The sequence below is a fragment of the Columba livia genome, unplaced genomic scaffold (assembly GCF_036013475.1).
Source record: "Columba livia isolate bColLiv1 breed racing homer unplaced genomic scaffold, bColLiv1.pat.W.v2 Scaffold_83, whole genome shotgun sequence".
In the NCBI taxonomy this organism is placed as follows: Eukaryota; Metazoa; Chordata; class Aves; order Columbiformes; family Columbidae; genus Columba; species Columba livia.
Window position 1 is genome coordinate 742,758 of NW_027043811.1, and position 20,284 is coordinate 763,041.

The window sequence follows — 20,284 nt, forward strand, 5'->3', positions numbered from 1 at the left end:
TCAGAGCAGGGAGGAGAGAATGGCACCTCACATCAGCTTGTGCACTGTGGGAACAGAAAATGCATACCTTAAGGTGGTAGCCCATGGTTACAGAAACAAGGTGGGGAGGAAGGGGACTACTGCAGGAAAGCATGGGGAGGCTGTTGGAAGCAGCTGCCACATCACCTGGAAGCTCCATGTTGCCTGGATCTTGTCCACAAGAATCTGCAGAGTGAATAAAACATGTTGTCATCAGCCCTCTCAGCTGATAGGGATCCCTCAAGAGCATACTTCTGGCTGGGATGTGGGCTTTTCCTTCACAGAGAGAAGCACTGCTTGTAATACATCCAGAAAGAGCACCTCTGTCATGTGAGGAATAGGTGGGTTGAAACCAAAAGGGATTTAGTTGTTTTTTTTGTTTGGTTTGTTTTTTGTTTTTTGTTTTGTTTTGTTTGTTTTAAATTCATTGTGTTGTTGTTTGGTTATGTTTGTTTGTTTGTTTGTTGGGGGTTTGTTTTTTGTTTGTTTGTTTTGTTTTGAAAGAAGATTTTAAAGGTGCACAACCCCAAAACGTTTACTCCTGGCACCACATGGTCTGACATTATTTGGCAGTGTACATTTTCCCAGTTGTGAACAGCCCCTTAACCGAGGCACAGGAGAACTGAGTTCCATTTCTGGATCTGCTCTTCACCTCCACTCTCTGATCTTCAGTATGTTGTTTCATTTCTCTCCGTTCCCTGCCATTCTTAGCTCTTTTAATGGAGCGAGCCGCGATAAATTCCCAGAAAAGAGAGAGCTATATTTCAGTCCATTAAAAAAAGATATTAAAAAATGTGCAAAACAGAATGACTGAATTTTATTGTCTACTTTTGCTATTAATGTATTTTTTTCCAAATAAATATGTTTTCAATAACATAAATTTTATTAGTTAAAATACAAACTGCATGTACTTGTTGCTACTATGTTGAAGTATACTAAAAAACTGAATTGATGAAAGTCATCGGCAGAGCAAAGCTTCATTTGATGAAAAAATTATCTTTCAGAATGCTGGTTTTGGCATTTGACTAAGAATGCCATTTCCACACCAATGCACCTTGTCACAAATTAGACATTAGTAAAAAGATGTAATAAATACATATGTGTATTTCAGTGTGTCTAAATAATAACAAATGAGAGAACTCACCTACTTAAATATAAAAATAAATGTACATGAAGTTATTAATTTTTTGAAATAAATGTCCTTATTGAGATAGTATGCCTTCCCAGTTAAGATCATAGATAAAATTACACTGAAAGTTAGCAAGCAGGGCTAACTTCACAGCTAATCAGTTTGCTCGGAGACGTGTCTGGTTGTTTTGAAAAAGTCATCAGAGATGGAGAATCCATAACCTCTCTGGTCACCTGTTCCAGTGCTGTACCACGCTTAAGATGGGAAATATTTTCCTGATGTCAAATCAGAAATTCCTTTGTTGCAGTTTGTGTCTGTTGCCTCTATTCTAGAATATTTTGCTGTGCACCTCTGAGCAAACTACGACTCCATCTCCCCCACAATACTGCTGCAGAGAATTGAAGAAAATAGCAAGAATAAACACTATCAATGGTTCAATTAAAGGATTTGTACTCTGTACCTAAAGCAGGAGACTCTGTGCTCATACAGCATCTACTTCTTGTGCCCTACCTTCTTTGCCTGAGGCCACTTTCAATTTCTCTGCTTTGGCTTTGGTAGTCTTGGGTTTCACTGTTTTGCCCTTAGCTGGATCTTTGCCTTTTTTGGTCTGTCAGCTTTCATATTTTCTAAGCTCTTTATTGCTTTCTTGGCCATGGTGGCTCTGCAAGTTTCTTGGCTTTCCTTGGGATTTCCTTCACAGCCACAGCTATTCTGGGCTTCTTGGCAGTGTCAGTCAAGGGTCAGGTGGTTCTGGGCTTTTGTTGGCTTCTTGGTACATGCCTCTTGGCTTGTTGAGTTCAAAGGAGCTAGAAGGACCAAGTCCTCTTGTGCTGCCCTTCTCCAGGCTCCTGAGTCCCAGCCATGGTGCAGGTGTTATTCTTCTGTGCTGTGTACTTCAGTTCCCTTTCAGAGTGGTGAGAGAAAGTTCTTTTGTGCTTTTTGGAGGCAGTCATTGCACTCATAATAAGCCCCCCACCTGGAGACTGGGGGCTTGCAGGATTTGGATCTTCCTGCCACCTTCTCCAGCTTCTTAGACTTAGAGGCTGGAGCACCAGTGGCACATGCAGCAGCAGCAGTTGTTTCAAACATGATAACCAGCATAGCTTTGACCAAGGTTTTGGTTTCACACCAATGCACATGTCAGCATGCCACCCATGTATTGGGTGCCTTGTACCTACAAAGCCTTTCTATGCTAAAGGCATTCCTGTGGGCATGACCTGCTCTGACTGTTCCCTTGTAGCACCAGTCAAATGTATTAGAAAACATACCCACTAGAAAATTCTTACACCTCACTATATCTTGTCTGGTACCCAAATAGCTCAGATCAGCTGAAGCAAGCTGCATTGGCCAATATTACGGATTAACAAATAAAACGTGTTTTCTTCCACAGCCTAAACTTAGACGCCAGCCTGGTCTTTCTGTGGAGGAAGAGTTCAAAACAGTTTCTTTTCTGCCTGGTGCAGTGTGAATGTAGTAATTCTTGAGACTCTCTACACTGTGGTCACAATTTTCTTATCAGCTCTACTTGAGCCCAGCACCATCATTACACCATTTCACTTGGCTCCATTGTCCATCAGCTGGTATCTATGTAGTTTCCCTTTGGTTTAGTTTAGAAAAGGCCACTGAACTCTTCACAGTCTCTATATGCCCCTTTGCCATTTCTGTTATTTGAGAGCCCGCAGGGGCACTGCTTCAGGTTAAATTTTTGCATCTCCGATCTGTGAGGTTTTGTTGGTCTTATCACCAGTTTTCCAAATCAAGATTGGACCAAGCTAGCCATCTTAAAGTAAATATGTCTGTGCCTTACTTAACCTACCTGTACCTGCAAAGAAATGATAGGGCAGATGAGTGAACATGGTGTCCCCTGGTTGAGTACAGACTGTGAAAAGGAAAATGAACTGTTTCTGTATGTGAATGCAAGAGCTGTATATTTTAGTGAGATATAGTAATTTGGGGCCACTTCTGAGTGAGAAGCAGACATGATGCTGCAAGCATTGTCTAAAACTAGTGGGCACCAGTGAACTAAAATATCTGATAATAATAATTCATAATAAGTACTTTCACAGGGTCTTTGTTTCCCCTTCATATTCTTCCTCTTCTCTCTCTTACTGCTTTCTCGAATCTTCTACCAACCTTTTCACCCATGCTTTCGGCTGGAACATGAAAAGGTATTTTTAAACTCTACAAAATTAGCTGGGAAGCTCTCAGACTCCCATGCCTGGGCAGCCAAGTCAAGTGTGTCACAACTCTAACCTCACAACTTACCCCAGAAACTTGGGAGCCTCCCATGTGGTCACGGTTAAAGAAATACTGATGCTAACAGTCAGCACAGCTAGGCATGACAGTGCACTAGCAAGGAAGACAGCAGAGGTATAACAGCAAAGGAGACCTTTATCATGCAATGAGAATAACTTTCCACTCCTTTCTCCTTCTCTTCACTGGCCTCAGGATGGGTCTCCCATTCCACCCCCATTGCTGAGAGCACTAAGCCCTTGGAAAAGTATCAAGGTAGCAGGAACAGCCCCTAGTTCCACTGCCTGACACTTTGGCACTAGGGAACAGAGGTTAGTGGTGGCATCCCACAAACCTTCCGGATGTAGCCCGTGATAAGTGCACAGAGGCTGCTCTGAACTTTGGGGAGAGGAAGACAAGAACAAGCAAGGCGATCTTGAATCTTCTGAAAACACATGCTTTGTTGACAAGAAAACTTTGTAAGATGCAAGAACAATGCTCAGGAGGATCTCCAGCCAAGGAAAGCTTGTACAACTGCAGGGAACTCTTAACACATGACTGCAAGCCAAGGAATGTGCAACATGCTGCTCCTTAGTGAGCTTCCAAGCACCTCTGTCCCAGCCTCTCCAGCAAAGGACTTCTCTAAAGACAACAGGGAAATTAAAATCAGGATTTACCACCCAGACCCCAGGTGCAAGCTCTTTTTGCACTGAATAGCATGAGCTATTGCACCTGCACAAACAGGAGCTAGTAACAGGCAACTTTGGTCTGTGAAAGCATAACCACAGCTACAAGATGAGTCTCATTGTGAAAAACTGCGGTGCAAAACTGAGTTTCTCCTCGTGACTAGCAGATGATTGCAGAGATATGGAGCCAGTGACTTCCATTAAGGAGGGTGAAGATATGGTTGGGAGCAGGGCCTAGGGTTCCCAGGCCAAACGCCTGAGGTGTAGGAGAAGAGAGAGTAACACTGGAATGCAGCTTCCAGTTTCCTGTGCAAAAACAGGGTATTCTCCAGATCTGTACAGTGCTGAATCAGAAGCCAAGTCAGATGGGCAGGGTGCACTGGAGGTTGGAGGTGCGTGCACTGCTATGGGAAGCAGCAAGGTGCAACCAGCTCTGGTGGGTACTTTCCCACCCCCAGCTCTCAACAGCTTTGATTGCAGACTCTGTGTTTTTCTGACTGTAAATGAGATAAGCTGACAACCATGTCACAGCCTCAAGATAGAGAAGACACTTGAGGACATTTAGTGCATGCATGTGAAACTTGGTCACATTTCTTACCTGCATTCATGGTGAGGAACACATTCACCAAACCTTAAACTCCCCAACCAAACCCAGCCCCTTTTCATCCCTTCCTGCTGGTGATTACAGCAGGTGTCAATCACTGGTAACAAGGGATAGAACTGCTGCTGCCTAAAGATGTGGTGGGGGGAATTAATATAGGCAGGGAGAGAAAAAATTGTGGGGTCACAGAGGCAGGATTAAGGGTCATTAGTTCCTATAAGGAGCCCAAGGCTGGGCCAGTAGAGAACTGCAGGGCAAGAATGAAAGGCGCTCACAGGACTGTGGTTGAAGAATGTGTACTCAATTCAATAGTTTCACTCTAATTTGCCTTATCCCCCAGCACCAAAACAAGCTCAACAGTGGAACAAAAATAAACCATGAGTCAATCTCCAGGTAAATGTTTTGCAGTGCAAGCCTGGAAAGCCAAATTACTAGTAAAACACATCATAACGCATAATCTTAGTGTACACCCAGCAGCCAGTCGCCCTCAATTCTGCATCAGTGGCATCACCTACAATTCTGCAGCATGCAGTGGTGCACAGGGTGGGGGTCCAGGTTTCATAAACCCACTCCTCCCAGTGGCACCCCCACACATCCTGAACTCCTGCCTTTTCTCCCTCCCACTTCCTTCTCATGACCTTGGATCCCTGCTCTTATCTAATATAGGTGGAGCCTCAGCGACACTTACCCCACAGGGCTTTAGATTTGCATTTGCAACCCCCTGCCCCTCCTGGTGATGTACAACCCAGGCAGACCTCACACACATCCTCACAGCTTTCATATGTCTCCATGGTGCCAAATATTCCACACCATGAAAGACGATGCTGTGCCTTGCCACTGCTGAAATCTTCTCCCCATGCATGGCATCCACAGCTGTATCACAATATGAGTTGGCAGCTCTAAGGACAAGGCCCTTTTCTCCACGTCCTAGACAACAAGCTGCCTCTACGTCTAGTGCGGTTTTTATTTACACCTAGGACTGGAGTAAAGGGAATGATCTGCCTGGCAGAGGTGCCTGAGCAAGCCTATTACCTATGTGTTGGGCCTGTTTAAAATAGGGTGATAAATCTTTGTGGAATGAACACAGAATATAATGTAACATGCTTATAATAAAGGAATGCTTTAGTATGTGCTTATTCTTAATATATTATTTTATTAAATAAGCATAATACATTATATGTGCTTATAATAAATCAACACATCAGCTTATTTATTTGCCTGTGTCTAACTGCAAGGAACTCTACCATCCCCCTGCTTGAGGTGTCTGTGCAAGCCAGTGTCCATGGTGCATCAGCACTTGTTGAGCAGAGAAAGTTTTACTGCTTGAGGTTTTTGCTTGAGGCAAGTGGAAGCAGGTGTCTGCATTTTTTGTGTTCAGCATAAGAAACAACCAAATGGTAATGTTGGTGCTTGTTTCAAAATGCGATTTCTGAGCAAAGGGTGAATGGAAAAAATAAATATGTATTTATATCTGTACACACCAACACATGGCTTCCTGTTGACTAAACAAGCAACACCTCCTCTGCTTTGGGGCTAGGTAATTACTTTTAATTATTCACCGCATTTTCGCTGTTTGATTTCTTAGCAGTTTTCTTTCTGAATCTTTAGTATGTTCCCCCTCCACCTTTACACCTGACCACTGCTCTTCAGCCTGCTGTTATTTCTCTGTTTTTCTCACTTCAAGACAGAGAATAGAACCCCTAGCACAAGTAATCTGAAGGGATGCTAGAACACCCTTCTGTGATCTTGATAAGCTGGAGCAGTCTCTTGCTAGACAACACTCCAAACACATGAGAACAGAGACCCTTTCTAGCCTTCCCCTCTAGTCTTTAATTGGCCACAAACAGAGATGGAATAATCTTCAGTAAAACTGTCTTTTTCTCCCACCCCCAGCCCCTTCTCCAAATAAGTTTGCATCGAGGAGAGAGGAAGGAAAACCAGAGTGGCCAGCATCTCTCCTTGTGTATTAGCTCCTAGCCACAGTAGTCTCACCATGTGTTAAAGATTTGACAACTTACAGCACAGCCAAGGAGGAAGCTGGACTAGCACCTAGATCACAGATCAGCAACTTTTTCATGGTTTTCCAAACGATTTTTTTTTAGCAGAGCAGAGATAACATTTGCTAATGAGCAAGATCTTGCCTTGGCAAGAGGCTGCACCTCCCACTTTAGCCAGAACTGCATAGGAGCTGAAGGTCTCTCTCAAAGTGTCGCCCTGGACTTGCTATGAGATACTAAAAACACATTCACATTAACAAGTTTATGCTCTGGGGATTAGAGCTAGAAGAAGAGAATTGCTGCCACTGACTTTGTGCACTCACGCCTCCAGTATGAAGTTGCCAGTCTAAATGAAGGGCATTAGAAATTCTATGTTAGTATTTAGACTAGAGAGCCCTGCCGAAGACTGACATAAATGTAGTTCAGCTTTTCATTTGCTCATTCTTTCTTTTTCATCTCTGTGGAGAGCAAAGGGGCTCTCAACATTTAAGGAAAATAGATGATGTTTTAAACATCAAAGAAGGAATTCCACTTACAGGCAGGACCAGAGAAAGGATCTAGTTAAATGTTTTATGACAACTGACATGTTAAACCTTTTAGAAAATCATTACCCAAAATTTAATTTATAGGAGATACCAGGCTGACCATTAAGATATTTATTGACTGTTTTCAGAGCAGAAAATGTTGTGTTAAATTTTCTCCAGGGTTTTGACTACGGAAATTAGGAGCCAGAACAAGAATAAAGCTGAAGCTACCTATATTTATCTGATGTAACACAAAGAGTTGTGGTATATAAGAAGCAGATTTCCTGGGGTGTGTTGCATTTTTTTTTCCTTTTCTTATTTTTAACGTCCTGTGTAACAAACATCCTCCTTGCATTATTAAAATAAAAAACTAGTATGAAAGATGGATAAAATGACTCTTGGTCTGTCTGAGGAGGTTTGTCACAAGGTGTTGCTAGGGGAAAGGCTGAAAGAAGACAGCTGTTTCATTAGCAGGAGTGTCCTTTTTAACTCTAAGTAGGATAGGGCAGGACTGCAGGCTTTTCTAGCTTGGGTCAAACACCAGGAGCCAGATCCTCAAAGGGGATAATTGCCACAACTCTTGAAACCAATGTAACTTCCAAAATGTCGTTTTGCGTTTTGTTGTGTGTATGGCCTTCCCAGACATTTCCTCAAGGAGCAGGACAGCCCAGCCCTGGACTTTCCAGGAGTGCTTCTCCTTTCCCTGAATTGTGCCACAACAGCCACTCTCAAAGACAAGTCCTGTCAAAGTGGCTGGGCTAGAGAATCGCCTACTCTGTTCTGGCAACTCATCTCTCCTTTTCATGTTTTTGCATATACCGGTTTCACACAGTCTTAGCATGCTGAACGTCAGTAAGATTAATAAGGAAAGTAAGTGAAGCAGAGAAAAAAGTGAAGAACTACCCTAGCATGAGGTAAACAAAAGCCCTGTTTCTCAGGCGTAGCATTGACCATGCCCCACTTGAGGCAGAAAAGCAACAGAATATCCCCTGGCTGCCTCCTCCACACCCTGCCTGACCAAACATGCTGCCCTATCCCTTAGCTGTCGTTCAGTCCTGCTGAGGGGATGGGTGCCCAGGTAGGAGCTGCAGGGCTGTGGTGGAGCAGTGGCTGGGCAACAGAGCGTGATGTTGGCAGAACAAAGCGTGTGCATCCTGAGCATGAGCCCGGGCACGACACCACTGTACAACCACACGCTTGCCAGGTGCAGCCGTCAGATGGAGGATCCCGACAGCCACTCTGCTGCTGGCAGATCTCAGTGCTGGTGCCACATGGAACAGCAGGATCGGGCCCTGAGTCGTTCCCCACAGGTCCTTTGCATACAGCTTTGCAATGCAGGTTTTTTACCACTCCTGGTGTGTGGACAGGGCCCAGGTGCCCATGGCCATGTTCAGGTGCTGAAGTGGGGCCAGGTACTCCTCATCACACTCCAGGCTGTCTCCAGAGCTGGGTCCTTCTCAGTCTGCTCTTGGGCCTTGGTGTTGCCCCATGCTGTTAAGTAGCTGCTGGGCCTTTCAGGGGGATGTGGAGGAGGGAGGAAGCCTGCCAAGTTTGGTGTTCCCTGAGCTCCTTCCAGCCGTATGGCTGCGGGGCACTGTGCAGAGCTCTCTCTGTAGTGGGACAGGGCAGGGTCACCACCTTCACTGCACAGCTGCATGGCCCAAGGCCCAGAGGGCTAGTGTGGTTTTGCCCACATTTACATTAGTGGTACACAAGGTTGCAGGCCCTCCTCTAACCACTAGACAATGCTTCCTGCCTCGTTATGTTATTGATATTAATTCAGAATAATTTTGCAGGTGGAGAGGGCCCAATGGGGAGTGCAGCGGGGAGAGGTGACCAATGACTGCTGAGCATCTTTCAGAACCAATGCCCCTTTTCATCTCAACCCTTTGCTCTTCAGCTTCTGCAGCTCCAGAGACCTTTCTAACTCCTCCCTCAACCACAGCCCGATGAAATCTGGCAGAGGGTAGACAGGGGTGAATGGAGAGGGAACTCAAGGGGAATCCACATTTCTGTACATCAAGTCAGAGGGCTGCACAGACGGAGCCTGCAAGACAACCTCCCTGCAATACCACCACCTGACAGAGACCCTGGCAGTCATGGACAGGTAAAATAAGTGCCTCCAGTTTCTTGCTCATATAAGAAATGAGGGTCTTTCTCTTAGAATTAACCTGCTCCCTGTTTGGTGCTCACGGTCCCTTTCCCCATCTGACTCAGTGATCTAACTCCCTGCCTCGATCAGCTCTCATATCTTGCATCTCTGTGTCTCAGTCATTCTTTCTCTTTGACTGTCTGCCACTCTGTACTCTTTTCCCTTTCTGTCATTTCTCTTTCTCGTGACTATTCTCTGTTCCTTTTCATTATTTTTCTTTTCTAGAAACAAAAGGAGATAATAGAAAGACAAACATTTGAATGCTATCTGCCACTTAAACACCTTGATCCCTGCCCTCTCTTCTCTCCTTATCCACCTGTTCTTTCTCTCACACCAGATTTCACTTGTGCTGGTAAGCACAGACTGTTCCAGCACTGGATTCCTCTATTTGCACTGCAATTGCTCTGTGAGGTAATTATCACTAGTCACTCTCCACAATTGCATATCATTCACACACCCAAGGGTCTTCACTCTGATTTGAGGACTGACTTCACAAATCTTTATTTGAGGAGAAGGTCCCTGTTCAATCTGCTTCTTCAGTGCCCACATAGAATCACAGCTTCTGTGTCCTTGCTGCTTTCCCTTGAACTATCCTATAGCTATAGGAGTTGCACATAGAATCACAGCTTCTGTGTCCTTGCTGTTTTCCCTTGAACTATCCTATAGCTATAGGAGTTGCACATGTATCCAGCACTTGATACTTAACCACAAATCTGCTCAGTTGCTCCATGCAACATCTGTTCATTTATTCGTCTTCTTGTATCAGTCACATTCCTAAATTCTCCTTAGCAAAAAAAACCTTGGGATGGTTAGCTCCAGATAGAAGGGAAAACATGAACTGATGTTAATGAACAGTTCCAGTTGAACAAATGGCTTTTGTGATTCAAAATTGTCTTCACTTTGTTCTGACACTGAAAAATAACCCAAGTGATCATAATTCAATTTTTTGGGGTTTGAGGGTCATTTCTGGTTCTTCACTCTTATTTGCATCCACGTGCTGTTTCACGGGGCAAAACTATTGAATAAAGAAAAATGGGAAGAAGTGAGAAAAGGGAAAGTTAGAAGAAGAATCAGAAACAATTTGAAAGCAAATTTTTTTTTCCCAAAACTTAAAAATAAAAAAAGAGAGAGAGAAAATGGAAATCCTGTTTTCCCTAAACTTTTTTTGTGTGTTGAAAAGCATTTTTCCATTGATGAAACATCAACATAATTGTCAACGCTTTTCACCTGGCTTACATGGTTCTTCAACAAGTGATTGCATTTTTCACAATTCCTCTCTATTTTCTGTTGTTGTGGTACACTCCAGGTAAATGCTTTGCAACCCTCTGGCCTATCATACCTGCTCATTTCCCTTGTGATTGTCTGTGTTATACTCTCTGAAGATCTGTCACACATGGCAGGGGTGTTGCCACACCAGCACCTCTGTTACAGGACACAGTCTTCTCCACTTCTCCTCAATAACACATGTCTAAGAGGGAGAAGCCTGAGATGAACCACTGGTTGATGGTTTTGAGAGGGAACCAACATGTGTGTGTGTTTGTGTGTGTGTATATTAGGGAATATACACATGTTCATATGCGTTTGTACAAAGGCAGAGAAACAGGGTAAATCTAAGGTGGTGGGAAGTGGGGCGGCTTTAAGTGTAAGAAATAAACCAAAACTGATGATGAAGAACATACAGTGCAAGAGACAAAAGTGGACAGGAGAAACACACACACAATGTGAACTGCCAGGGAAAGGGGTGATGAAACGCAATGGGATCAGTTTCTGCCCTACTTCTGACACAACCTGCAAGCCCAGCAGACCAGAGCTGAGGCAGTGCTTACAGGACAGACTTCCAAGAAATTCCTGAGGCTGTTGTTGAGCTGAATAAAATGTTTAGTAGGGATGCTTTGCTCTCTGAGCATGTGCAGGACTCTACACTGCTTTGTCTTCTCTATGGATGTTCTCCTAGGATAAGACATGCCACAACTCCCATGTGATCTACTTCTCTAGGAGCAAGTCTGTATAAAGGGTGGCATAACTGAGTATGTGTGTGCTTGCTCTTTCTGTGTGAGCAAGACAGGTATTTTTGCACTGCAGGCTGAGGGTGACATGGCAGAAAAGAGGATGTGTGCAAGTGGCCTGCCTATCTGTGGGGCAATCAGGATAGCCAGGGTGTATGAGGGAAGAATGTACCTCTCTGGCAACATAGTGTGAGGTGGAAGAGGGAGTGCTACAAGAAAGCAAAGCATGTGCACTAGGTAACAAAAGCAAGAGAATGTGTGTGACTATATGAATGAGCACCTGTGGTGTGATTGCCATGTGTTTGGGTGCACAAATGATAGAAGCTCCTGGAGAGGCAGAGAGGATACCACTGCTAACTGGAGCTGAAGTGCTATGCAGTGCTCAGGCTTTATGGTGATGTTGGCAAACAGATGAAGGATGTTTGTTCAAGAAGCCTTTACTTGCTTAGACTCTCAGATTTAAATTGGATTTAAATTCCTAACAAATTCAAATTCCCCTTTCCTAGACTTCACTGGAGATTGCCCAAAAAATCCAGCTCAGTGTCACTTAATCTGACTCCCATCTCCCTGCTGAATGTCAGTTTATCAGAGGGAAAAGATGACAAAGGACAGGATTATTTTTAACCCATTAATTTTTGCTTTACATTGCTGTGGGGAAGATGAGCATCTCACCTCAGTGAACACAGCTGTTCTCAACTGTCTGTGTACCTCCACTTGGCAGTGAGGCTGCTAGATACAGCTCATTACTACATCATCCTTTCTGTGCTCCTGCTGCCTCTCACCAGCAGGATCCTTGGGCATGGGAGCAGTCCCTTCTAGTCTCACTGTTTGTCTAATGTGCGAATTTTACTTGTATCTGGAGATGTGTCAGCACGACTACCCCATTATGTATTCTGTAAGCTAGTGTATGGCACCTTATCCAAGCCCCTAGCCCTGCACACTTTCAACCATGCTCTTCCTCTGAGCAATTCTAGGAAGAATCTCTGTCCAGTCTTCTATAAAAGGCTCTAATTTGATCCATCCCTTGCCCCTTTTCAGGATCTCATACAGCAAAAATAATATTTCTTGACTGAAATCCAGGTCCTCTTATCTTCCCAGGTCTTCTGAGATGCCTTCATCCTTCTCCCTCATTGGTGTCTAACTTTTGGATATTTGCAGATATTTGCACGCTCTACCCAGCCATAGTTGCTGTTTGACTGATCACTACTAATTCACTTACTGTTTCCACTCACAAGGTCACCTGCTTCATCCCCACAGTCACGTCTGCACCCTTTCCCTAACACATTGCATGCAAATTACTGATGCTCTTCTTGTTCTGAGAGGCCTGGACAAGAGGAGGGTATTTTTGGTGCTGAGCCCTCAACAAAGACATGGCCAACTGCTGGCTCCAGGGTGGAGCTAATCTCTCTCTTGTCTCCTCCTGCAGCCTGCTGATGAAAAGGAAACTCTTCCTTTACAATTTCAAGAACCTGCGCTGGGCCAAGGGACGACGTGAAACCTATCTCTGCTATGTTGTGAAGCGCCGTGACAGTGCTACATCATGTTCCCTGGACTTTGGATATCTACGCAATAAGGTATGGGGAACATCTTGACATCCTGGTCTTATATCCGTGCTGAGGTTTATGCAGCTCCAGGTTCCCTGAAGTAGCAGGGAAAGAAGGGCTGCTCACACTTCCCTCCCCAACCGTCTTACAACCTGCTCACTCCCCGCCTCACGCCTTGCACCTCTCCCTCTTTCCCAAAGATGGGCTGTCATGTGGAAGTGCTCTTCCTGCGCTACATCTCAGCCTGGGACCTGGACCCAGGCCGCTGCTACCGCATCACCTGGTTCACCTCCTGGAGCCCCTGTTATGACTGCGCCCGACACGTGGCCGACTTTCTGCGAGCCTACCCCAACCTGACCCTCCGCATCTTTACGGCACGCCTCTACTTCTGTGAGGACCGCAAGGCAGAGCCTGAGGGCCTGAGGCGTCTGCACAGGGCAGGGGCCCAAATTGCCATCATGACATTCAAAGGTGAGATGTGCAGGTGAGAAAGAGATGATGGAAAGCTGGGTGGGGTGGGGCGGATAGGAGGACCCAGGAGGATGGGAGAAGCTAGGATGAGGAGCCAGAGAAGATGATGGCAGGATGTGATGTTTTAGTGATCCTAGGAGAGGTCAATGTCCTCTCTGGGACAGCCTTGAGCATTCTTTAACTCCTCTGTGCCTTACATAGATTACTTCTACTGCTGGAACACATTTGTGGAAAACAGGGAAAAGACATTCGAAGCCTGGGAAGGGCTGCATGAAAACTCTGTACACCTGTCCAGGAAACTTCGACGGATCCTCCTGGTGAGGGCAAATTCTCCTTCTCCTTTCAGTGTCTCTTCCCTTCAGCTTCTTCATCTCTTCTTCCTTGTAGTTTTCTCTGCTCTTGCTGCCCATCTCTACCATCTGCCATTTCATGCATTCCTGTGTCTTCACATTCTATGTGCTTCATTCCTCTCTCCCCCAACTTCCTCTATATCCTCTCCTCATTCTTCTCCTCTTCTCTTCCTTCACCCCATCTCCTGCCATTCCTTCCTTCTTCCCCATAAGGAACCTATGCTCACTTGACAACTGACCTGCCATTTATATTTTGCACTGCAGCCGCTGTACGAAGTAGATGATTTACGAGATGCCTTTAAAACTCTGGGACTTTGAAGTGAAAGTCATCAGCAACCAGAAGACTTCACAAATATTTTTTCTTTGGTTACCAACTCTCTCCCTTACAAAAGATCTTTATCTTCTTCCCTCTTTACCTCTCCCTTCCAGCCCTGTGTCTACAGATTAGGCTATCCTTATTTTTTCTTTTCCAAGAAGAATTAGACTGAACTTCTGAAGACACATTCCCCAGGCTCACACTTCATCCATTGCTAGCTGTGAATAGTCAGAACTGCAATGACATTGCCAGAGAGTGATTTGCCCTCCCTCAGTCCCTGCAGAGCTCATTCAAGTGGTCGACTAAATGGAGTTCTGGGTTTAGCCTAACCCAGGTGGGAGCAGACAGCCTGCAAGGTGTTTGTGCAATTGTGTTTGTTCTCACTGGCACCACACTGATCTGCATATTTCATGAGGCCTTTGGGGAGCACGTCTCTTGTTTCTTAGAGCTGCACTACACTGAGCTGCTCTGCGTTCTACCCTGTGGGACAGTTTATTTGTCCTTCTGGATGTGGGTAGGAAGTAGAAATCCATCACCATTTAAGTGGTGTCGCCCATGTCCTAACAGTGAAACTGGGCAGTTACTAGAAAGCTCGGCAGAGTATTGAAGTGAGTCCTGGACAGCCCAGGTAGCTTAACTTAAAAACCTCACTTGAAACCAGCAGGTCTTCTAAGTGGATTGTGTGTAGGCCCAGGCCCTGTAGTGCCTCCTGCCCAGAGAGGGAGCTTCAGTAGATCTGGGTCCAGGCTTCGTGCCCTAGGAGAGGTTGAATCTAGACAATAAAAACCTAAAATGAAAGCAGAAGACTTGCTGGCCATTTTCAAGTGTGAGCTGCAATTATGGGTGTGCAGCAAGACACGTCCCCTGCAGAAATAGGAAGTCCACTCAACTCCTATTAACTATGATGAGATACATGGCAGCCCAGGGTCAGTACTGATCAGTGTGTGGACCTCCCACACAGCCAGAAAAGGAGCCAACCAAGACACTTCACCTTTTCAATGTTTTTTTTTCCAGCATGTGTCTATTGAAAAACACAATTCATTTCCACTTTGTATTGTCCCTCAGACTTAATGTGTAGGTTGAGGTTGTGGCATTTTGGATGGTATACTAGGATTCCACATCAGTCACTATCTGTTTCTTCACATATGTCAGGGAGGAGCTCTCACTACTCTTCATCCACTGAACGTGTCCTCTTAGATCAGATGTGCAATACGCTCTCTCCCTAGCTCCTTCTGATGGAGACACCTTAACAGTCCCACAATCTTTGATTTTCTCAGGCCTTTTACTGCCCACAATATGGCCAGATATGGCTAGTTGGTGACTGGACTGGGAGTTGACCAGAAAAAACTTCCAGCATGTACAAAGCTATACAGCCTGCAGATGGATATCTTCTGTAGGGGGCAAAATCAAAGCATCCTCCTGCATGGCAATCACTGTGTTTCCACTAGGGGAACCTCATTAACACCTGATCTTGTGGACACAGTCTTTACCACATTGAACACATGGTTTCATAGTACCTGCCTTCTCACCACCACCTTCCCACTGCCTAAATCACAGATCCTCTGCCATCTAAACCTCTTGAGGCTTTGCCAAGGCTAAGTATGTCACACATTCTGGAGGTGCTCTGTCATTTCCTTCAGGATGGCTGTGAGTTCTCCGCTCCATGCTGCTCCTCTTCCTGGGTCAGGCTGGAGGCTTCTGTGTTGCTCCTCAAAACACCTCCTCTGGTGATAGGCCAGTCCCAGGCAGACAGCACAGAACCCTATGCCCACAGTGCCTCCACCTGCTAGGAGAGGTCACAACTGGGTGCATCACAAGTTTCCTACAACTTCAGGCTCCTGAGTCACTCTCAGCTTGAGGAATTTTGATCAGGAACAGCAATGAGAGTTCTTTGCAAAGCATTAATTTGCAAGCATGGTGTTGTATATTTGTTTGACATAGTGGATATTATTTATATAAATAAAAGCCTTACAAATGAGCATCTGTTTTTGTCATTATTTTGGTAGCATGTGGGTGAGGGAAGTAAAATTTGACACAGAAGATTGATGTGTAATCTGTCTCTTCTGATTTCTGGAGACACAACCAGGCACTATCCTATTAAGATGTCTTCATTCTTTTCACTTGTAACTTTGAAATTGTTGACAATGTCACCCAGCAGATCAAGGCAGGTAAAATGTTCAGACAATAGGTACTTTGGAAATGCTACCAAAAATCTGTGATGTAAGTGCTAAAGTTGTTCAAGATGCTTCTTTCATTGATTGAAAGTCTATCACCCCCATTCATGATTCATAAATTACTAAAGTGAACATAGAAGTGCTGACTAAACATACTTCACAAAACCAGAAGTGAAGAAGAGTTGAAAAAGGGCAACTGTCTTCCAGCTTTTGGTGTTGGCCTGTGCAACACCATTGTCCTTCTCAGTGAAATTGTTGGAGAGCTGATAGAAAACATAGCATTTTCTAAAAAAGCAGTTGAGATACTTTTGCTGAAATGCTGTCAAACACTGAGCTGAAGATACTTGTTGAAACATGACAATTGATGGCATTGTACAATAGGAGAATAAATGCAATGAGTGAATGCAAAGAAGCATGCACTACATTCAGAATACATCCTAGGTTGCTTCTTCTGAATCTAAAGCAGATTAAATTCAGAGTGAACTGTTTAGCTAATCCGTGTGATTTAGCTATAGGAATTTGGCTCTCCTGCTAGAGTGATTCATCTCAACAGCATTTTTTCTGTTCTCAAATACCAATTCCTACTATTTGCTACAAAGTATTCTTTGAATTGGCATTATTAATTAATTCAACCTCAAACACATTAGGTGTCTCTGCCAAGAATACCTCCCTGGAGGACGACTGTTATGCAGTGACATTACCTTTTCAGCCTAAGACCTTTACTTGCCTGTGTATACAGGGAACAATTTCACTACTGCTTATATACTCTTGAGTACCACTTATGTTTACAACCTGTCCCTTATGGAGACGGGCCTGCATTGCTAGTTGAAAACCTCAGTCTTACTTGTTCCAACATCCCATGGCTTGCTGCAATGAACAAGGAACAGGCACATCCAAAAATCTGTATAACTGCTGCCCCAAGCCGTGCTTTCCACAAGGGTGCCCACCTCTCAGTTCTCTTGTTACTCACACCCTAAGGACTAAAGCCACAACTGATGACAAGATATAAAAGATTGCCAGAAAATCTGGCACAAACATGCGTTCTCATCAGATCTGGTCCTGTGACTGATGCATGTAATGCTTTTTGCATGCTCAAGCTTTATACACCATTACTGTAAGCACACATTCACGAGGCCTGGGGAGCTCTAGAAAATCATCCTACACACAGGCTGGGGGTAGTTCCTTCATCCTCTCTGAACGTCATCCTGCGTGTGTCTGCATGATCTTTTGGCAACATCAGACCTTTGGGACACATACAGTCTTACAACTTCTGTGTGCGTTATCATCCCAAGGGCTGGGATACAGAGACCACCCACTCTCTGAAAGCTCCAACTCTGCAGCAGAGCAAGGTACAGGGTTGGTCTTTGATAGCAGAGGGAACAGGATAAACAGGGGATGGGATGTTTATCAGTAAAATATGGAAAATCAGGCATGGCTGCCATCTCCTGGTGCATGGGGCTGTTTGGCACACTTTACCAGGGTGTTGGCTGTAGGGATGTTGTTCCTCACTGCAATCAGCTCCAGGAGTTCAGCTCTCTACAACCCTCAGAACATGCCTATTAAAGAGCACGACACTGACATCATTCCCACAGCTGCACACAGCATTACTCCAGGTCAGTACACAGCGTCCTTGGACATCACATTACAATAATAAGAAACAGATTACCATTAAACAACGCAAAGACATGCTCCAGACCCTTGCAAAAACAAGGGGGATTTTAAAAGTATGTCTCCCTCCACCCCAGTGGCTTGTTCTCTCTCCCTTTCCTACATGCGGGTACCCAGAAACTAGGACAGAAAGGGGCTTCAGGGTCATGGGGTCCAGACCCCTGCTACTTGCCCATTAAGGGGGTTTTAGCCTATATATGTTTGTGTCCAACATTGTCCTCTAGCTCAAAGCATTTTTTCTCCCCTCCCTGGTGCTGACCCTTTGGTGTTTCCATGAGCAGAAATTACATTATTTAATCACACATGTATTAAATGCTCAGGTTTTGTCCACAGAGGAAATGTGGAGGGGTTTGGCACAGAAGAGACCATTTGTTCTGACAACACCAGCAGGGATAAGCAGAGCTTCTAAAGGGAGGAGAAAGCAGGTTGCTGCCAGAGCAGAGGTCAGAGCATAAAGGTAGATGCCAAAGTGTGTGGCGAGTATTTTGAGGGCTGCTTTTGACTTTTAAATCTCTCATACACTTTTGTGATAGGCAGGTTTCCCTTCAGGCTTCCAAACCTGCATAAGACACAACACCATTGTTACTGTGGTTATAATTACTATTACTGAGCATATAATTTGAAGGATTGATATGGCTTTCAAAGGTGCAGGGCTAATATTGAGAGAGGTAATCTTCCTCACATGGGTGAGTGTACCCAGGTTCCAGGGCAGGGAGGATGTTGATGATCTATGATGATGATCTGTGATCCATGCTATGATCTTGTTGTTAATCACAGTTAAGACCTGTCTTGCTCTGCAAGTGGAACAACATTTTTACCAGTTCAGGAGGACAGAAGAATATGAGAGTAGATCAGCTCTCTTCTGTGGTTACCTCTATAGGCTAGTAGTGTGGTATACCCACCTATAGGCCTTTATACACCTGTGGAGGCACAGCAGGGGTACAGCAGATTTCAGGTTCAGTCTGGCGGCTAAAATTGGTGTAAAAAACTTCAACGGGCTACCTTTGAACTGGCAAGATACCAAATGGACCAGGGAAGGTTTGTCCTCCTGCCTTCAGTGGGAAAGGGCTGAGCCTTCCGTGAAGAATCATACACTGTGGCTAATTCATAAAAATGAGTCTGTGCACTTCAGTTAAGACAGGCACTTCTGTGCAGCCAAATGAGTTGGTAATGTCCAGAGCTGACACAAGCGGTAGCGGAACTGTGACCCATGATACGGATTGGAGATGCCAGAGATCTCTGCCTCATTACGCCCCAACACTCAGCTGCAACTGGGACCAGTGCAGACAGCAGCCTGTGACAGTGTTCACTTCAGAGTCCAGGCTCCACTAGGAGTGTGGCATCATCTCTCACACTTCCCTGTTCACCATTTCTGCTTTGTTACATGTCCTCTTGCTCCCTTAGGGATAGTCCTACACATTACAGGACCATCACCACTGCAAAACTGTTGCCTAATGGGCTAGGAATGCTGCTGAGCAAATGGTCACATCTCTGGTTCACCACTTTGACCTGAACTTGCTTGTACTGGGGCAGGGTCACAGGACCCTGATCACACTCCAGCTGCCGTTGTTACAGCCTTCATAAAAAACTTCCATCTGTCTTCCAGAACAGCAGTGTAGCTGCTTACACTTCTGCAAGTTTTATTGAATACTCAGAAACCACATTTGGCCTAAGAAGAGCTGAGGAGAGCAGGAGCCTAGGAGTATGTCAGATGAGAGTTATTTCACCTTCCCACTTTGTTTTCTCTTCCCGAGTATTTCCCTTCCAGGAACCTATTGTTGCTGTGTTTCTCTTTTGGGACTTCTAGCAAGACTGATTAGCCCCTCTGAGAAGGCAGACAAGCAAACAGGAAGTTTGACAGAAAACCAGATAATTACAGAGGACAACAAATAAAAACACTTGTTTGGGGAATAAGAGTTAGAAAGTTACAGTTTTCTGCAACTAAAGGGAGCTGAAAAGGGACCTAAACCAGCATATCTCTGTGCAGACACCCAGGGCTCTCTGTGGAGCTAGTGGATCTTTGTCAGTATTACTTTGAGATGGAACAGGAGTAGGCCAAACAGCTTCCAGGATGTGTGTCCAAAAATCATGTTGCATACCCATCTCATATTCTTGCTCGTGCTGACATTCATCCCCAAGGCATCCCTCACAACCTGAAGAGAACTATGCCTACTGTACCACCTGTCTGAAAGAAGCTGCACTGGATAATGCTGCAGAGACCCATGTTAAATGAAACTGAGGAGCCCATTGGGATCCCATTTTTTTCCTCCTTCATAGATAATTTTGTCCTCTGTCGTTCTGCTATATATCCTGATTTCTCTCTTGCTTTTTTTCCCTTGGCCACCATCCTGCTCTCATCCAAGGCTGTATGGCCTGGGGCTAAACAGATGATTAATAGCTGAAGTTCAAAGCAAGA

General features: G+C 44.8%; 1 protein-coding gene across 2 annotated transcripts; it reads left to right on the forward strand.

Moving 5' to 3' along the window:
- The first annotated feature begins 9,036 nt into the window (after nt 1-9,036).
- Nucleotides 9,037-16,004, forward strand: LOC102087778 (single-stranded DNA cytosine deaminase). Of its 2 annotated transcripts, none has more exons than XM_065048445.1 (5): nt 9,037-9,294; nt 12,772-12,919; nt 13,090-13,373; nt 13,562-13,677; nt 13,975-16,004. In XM_065048445.1, exons 1-4 carry the CDS (start codon nt 9,287-9,289, stop codon nt 13,632-13,634), a joined length of 513 nt encoding a protein of 170 aa, XP_064904517.1. In that variant the 5' UTR covers nt 9,037-9,286; the 3' UTR covers nt 13,635-13,677; nt 13,975-16,004. The 2 variants fall into 2 exon arrangements, with proteins under 2 accessions (XP_064904517.1, XP_005509847.2); XM_005509790.4 differs by having other exon boundaries at nt 9,041-9,294; nt 13,090-13,360.
- Nucleotides 16,005-20,284: the final 4,280 nt, after the last annotated feature.

Bases quoted from the DNA above. Each gene is read 5' to 3' on its own strand.
- LOC102087778 (XM_005509790.4), top strand. The intron at 12,920-13,089 runs GTATGGGGAACA...TCTTTCCCAAAG, and splicing joins TTGGATATCTACGCAATAAG to ATGGGCTGTCATGTGGAAGT. The intron at 13,361-13,561 runs GTGAGATGTGCA...TGCCTTACATAG, and splicing joins TGCCATCATGACATTCAAAG to ATTACTTCTACTGCTGGAAC.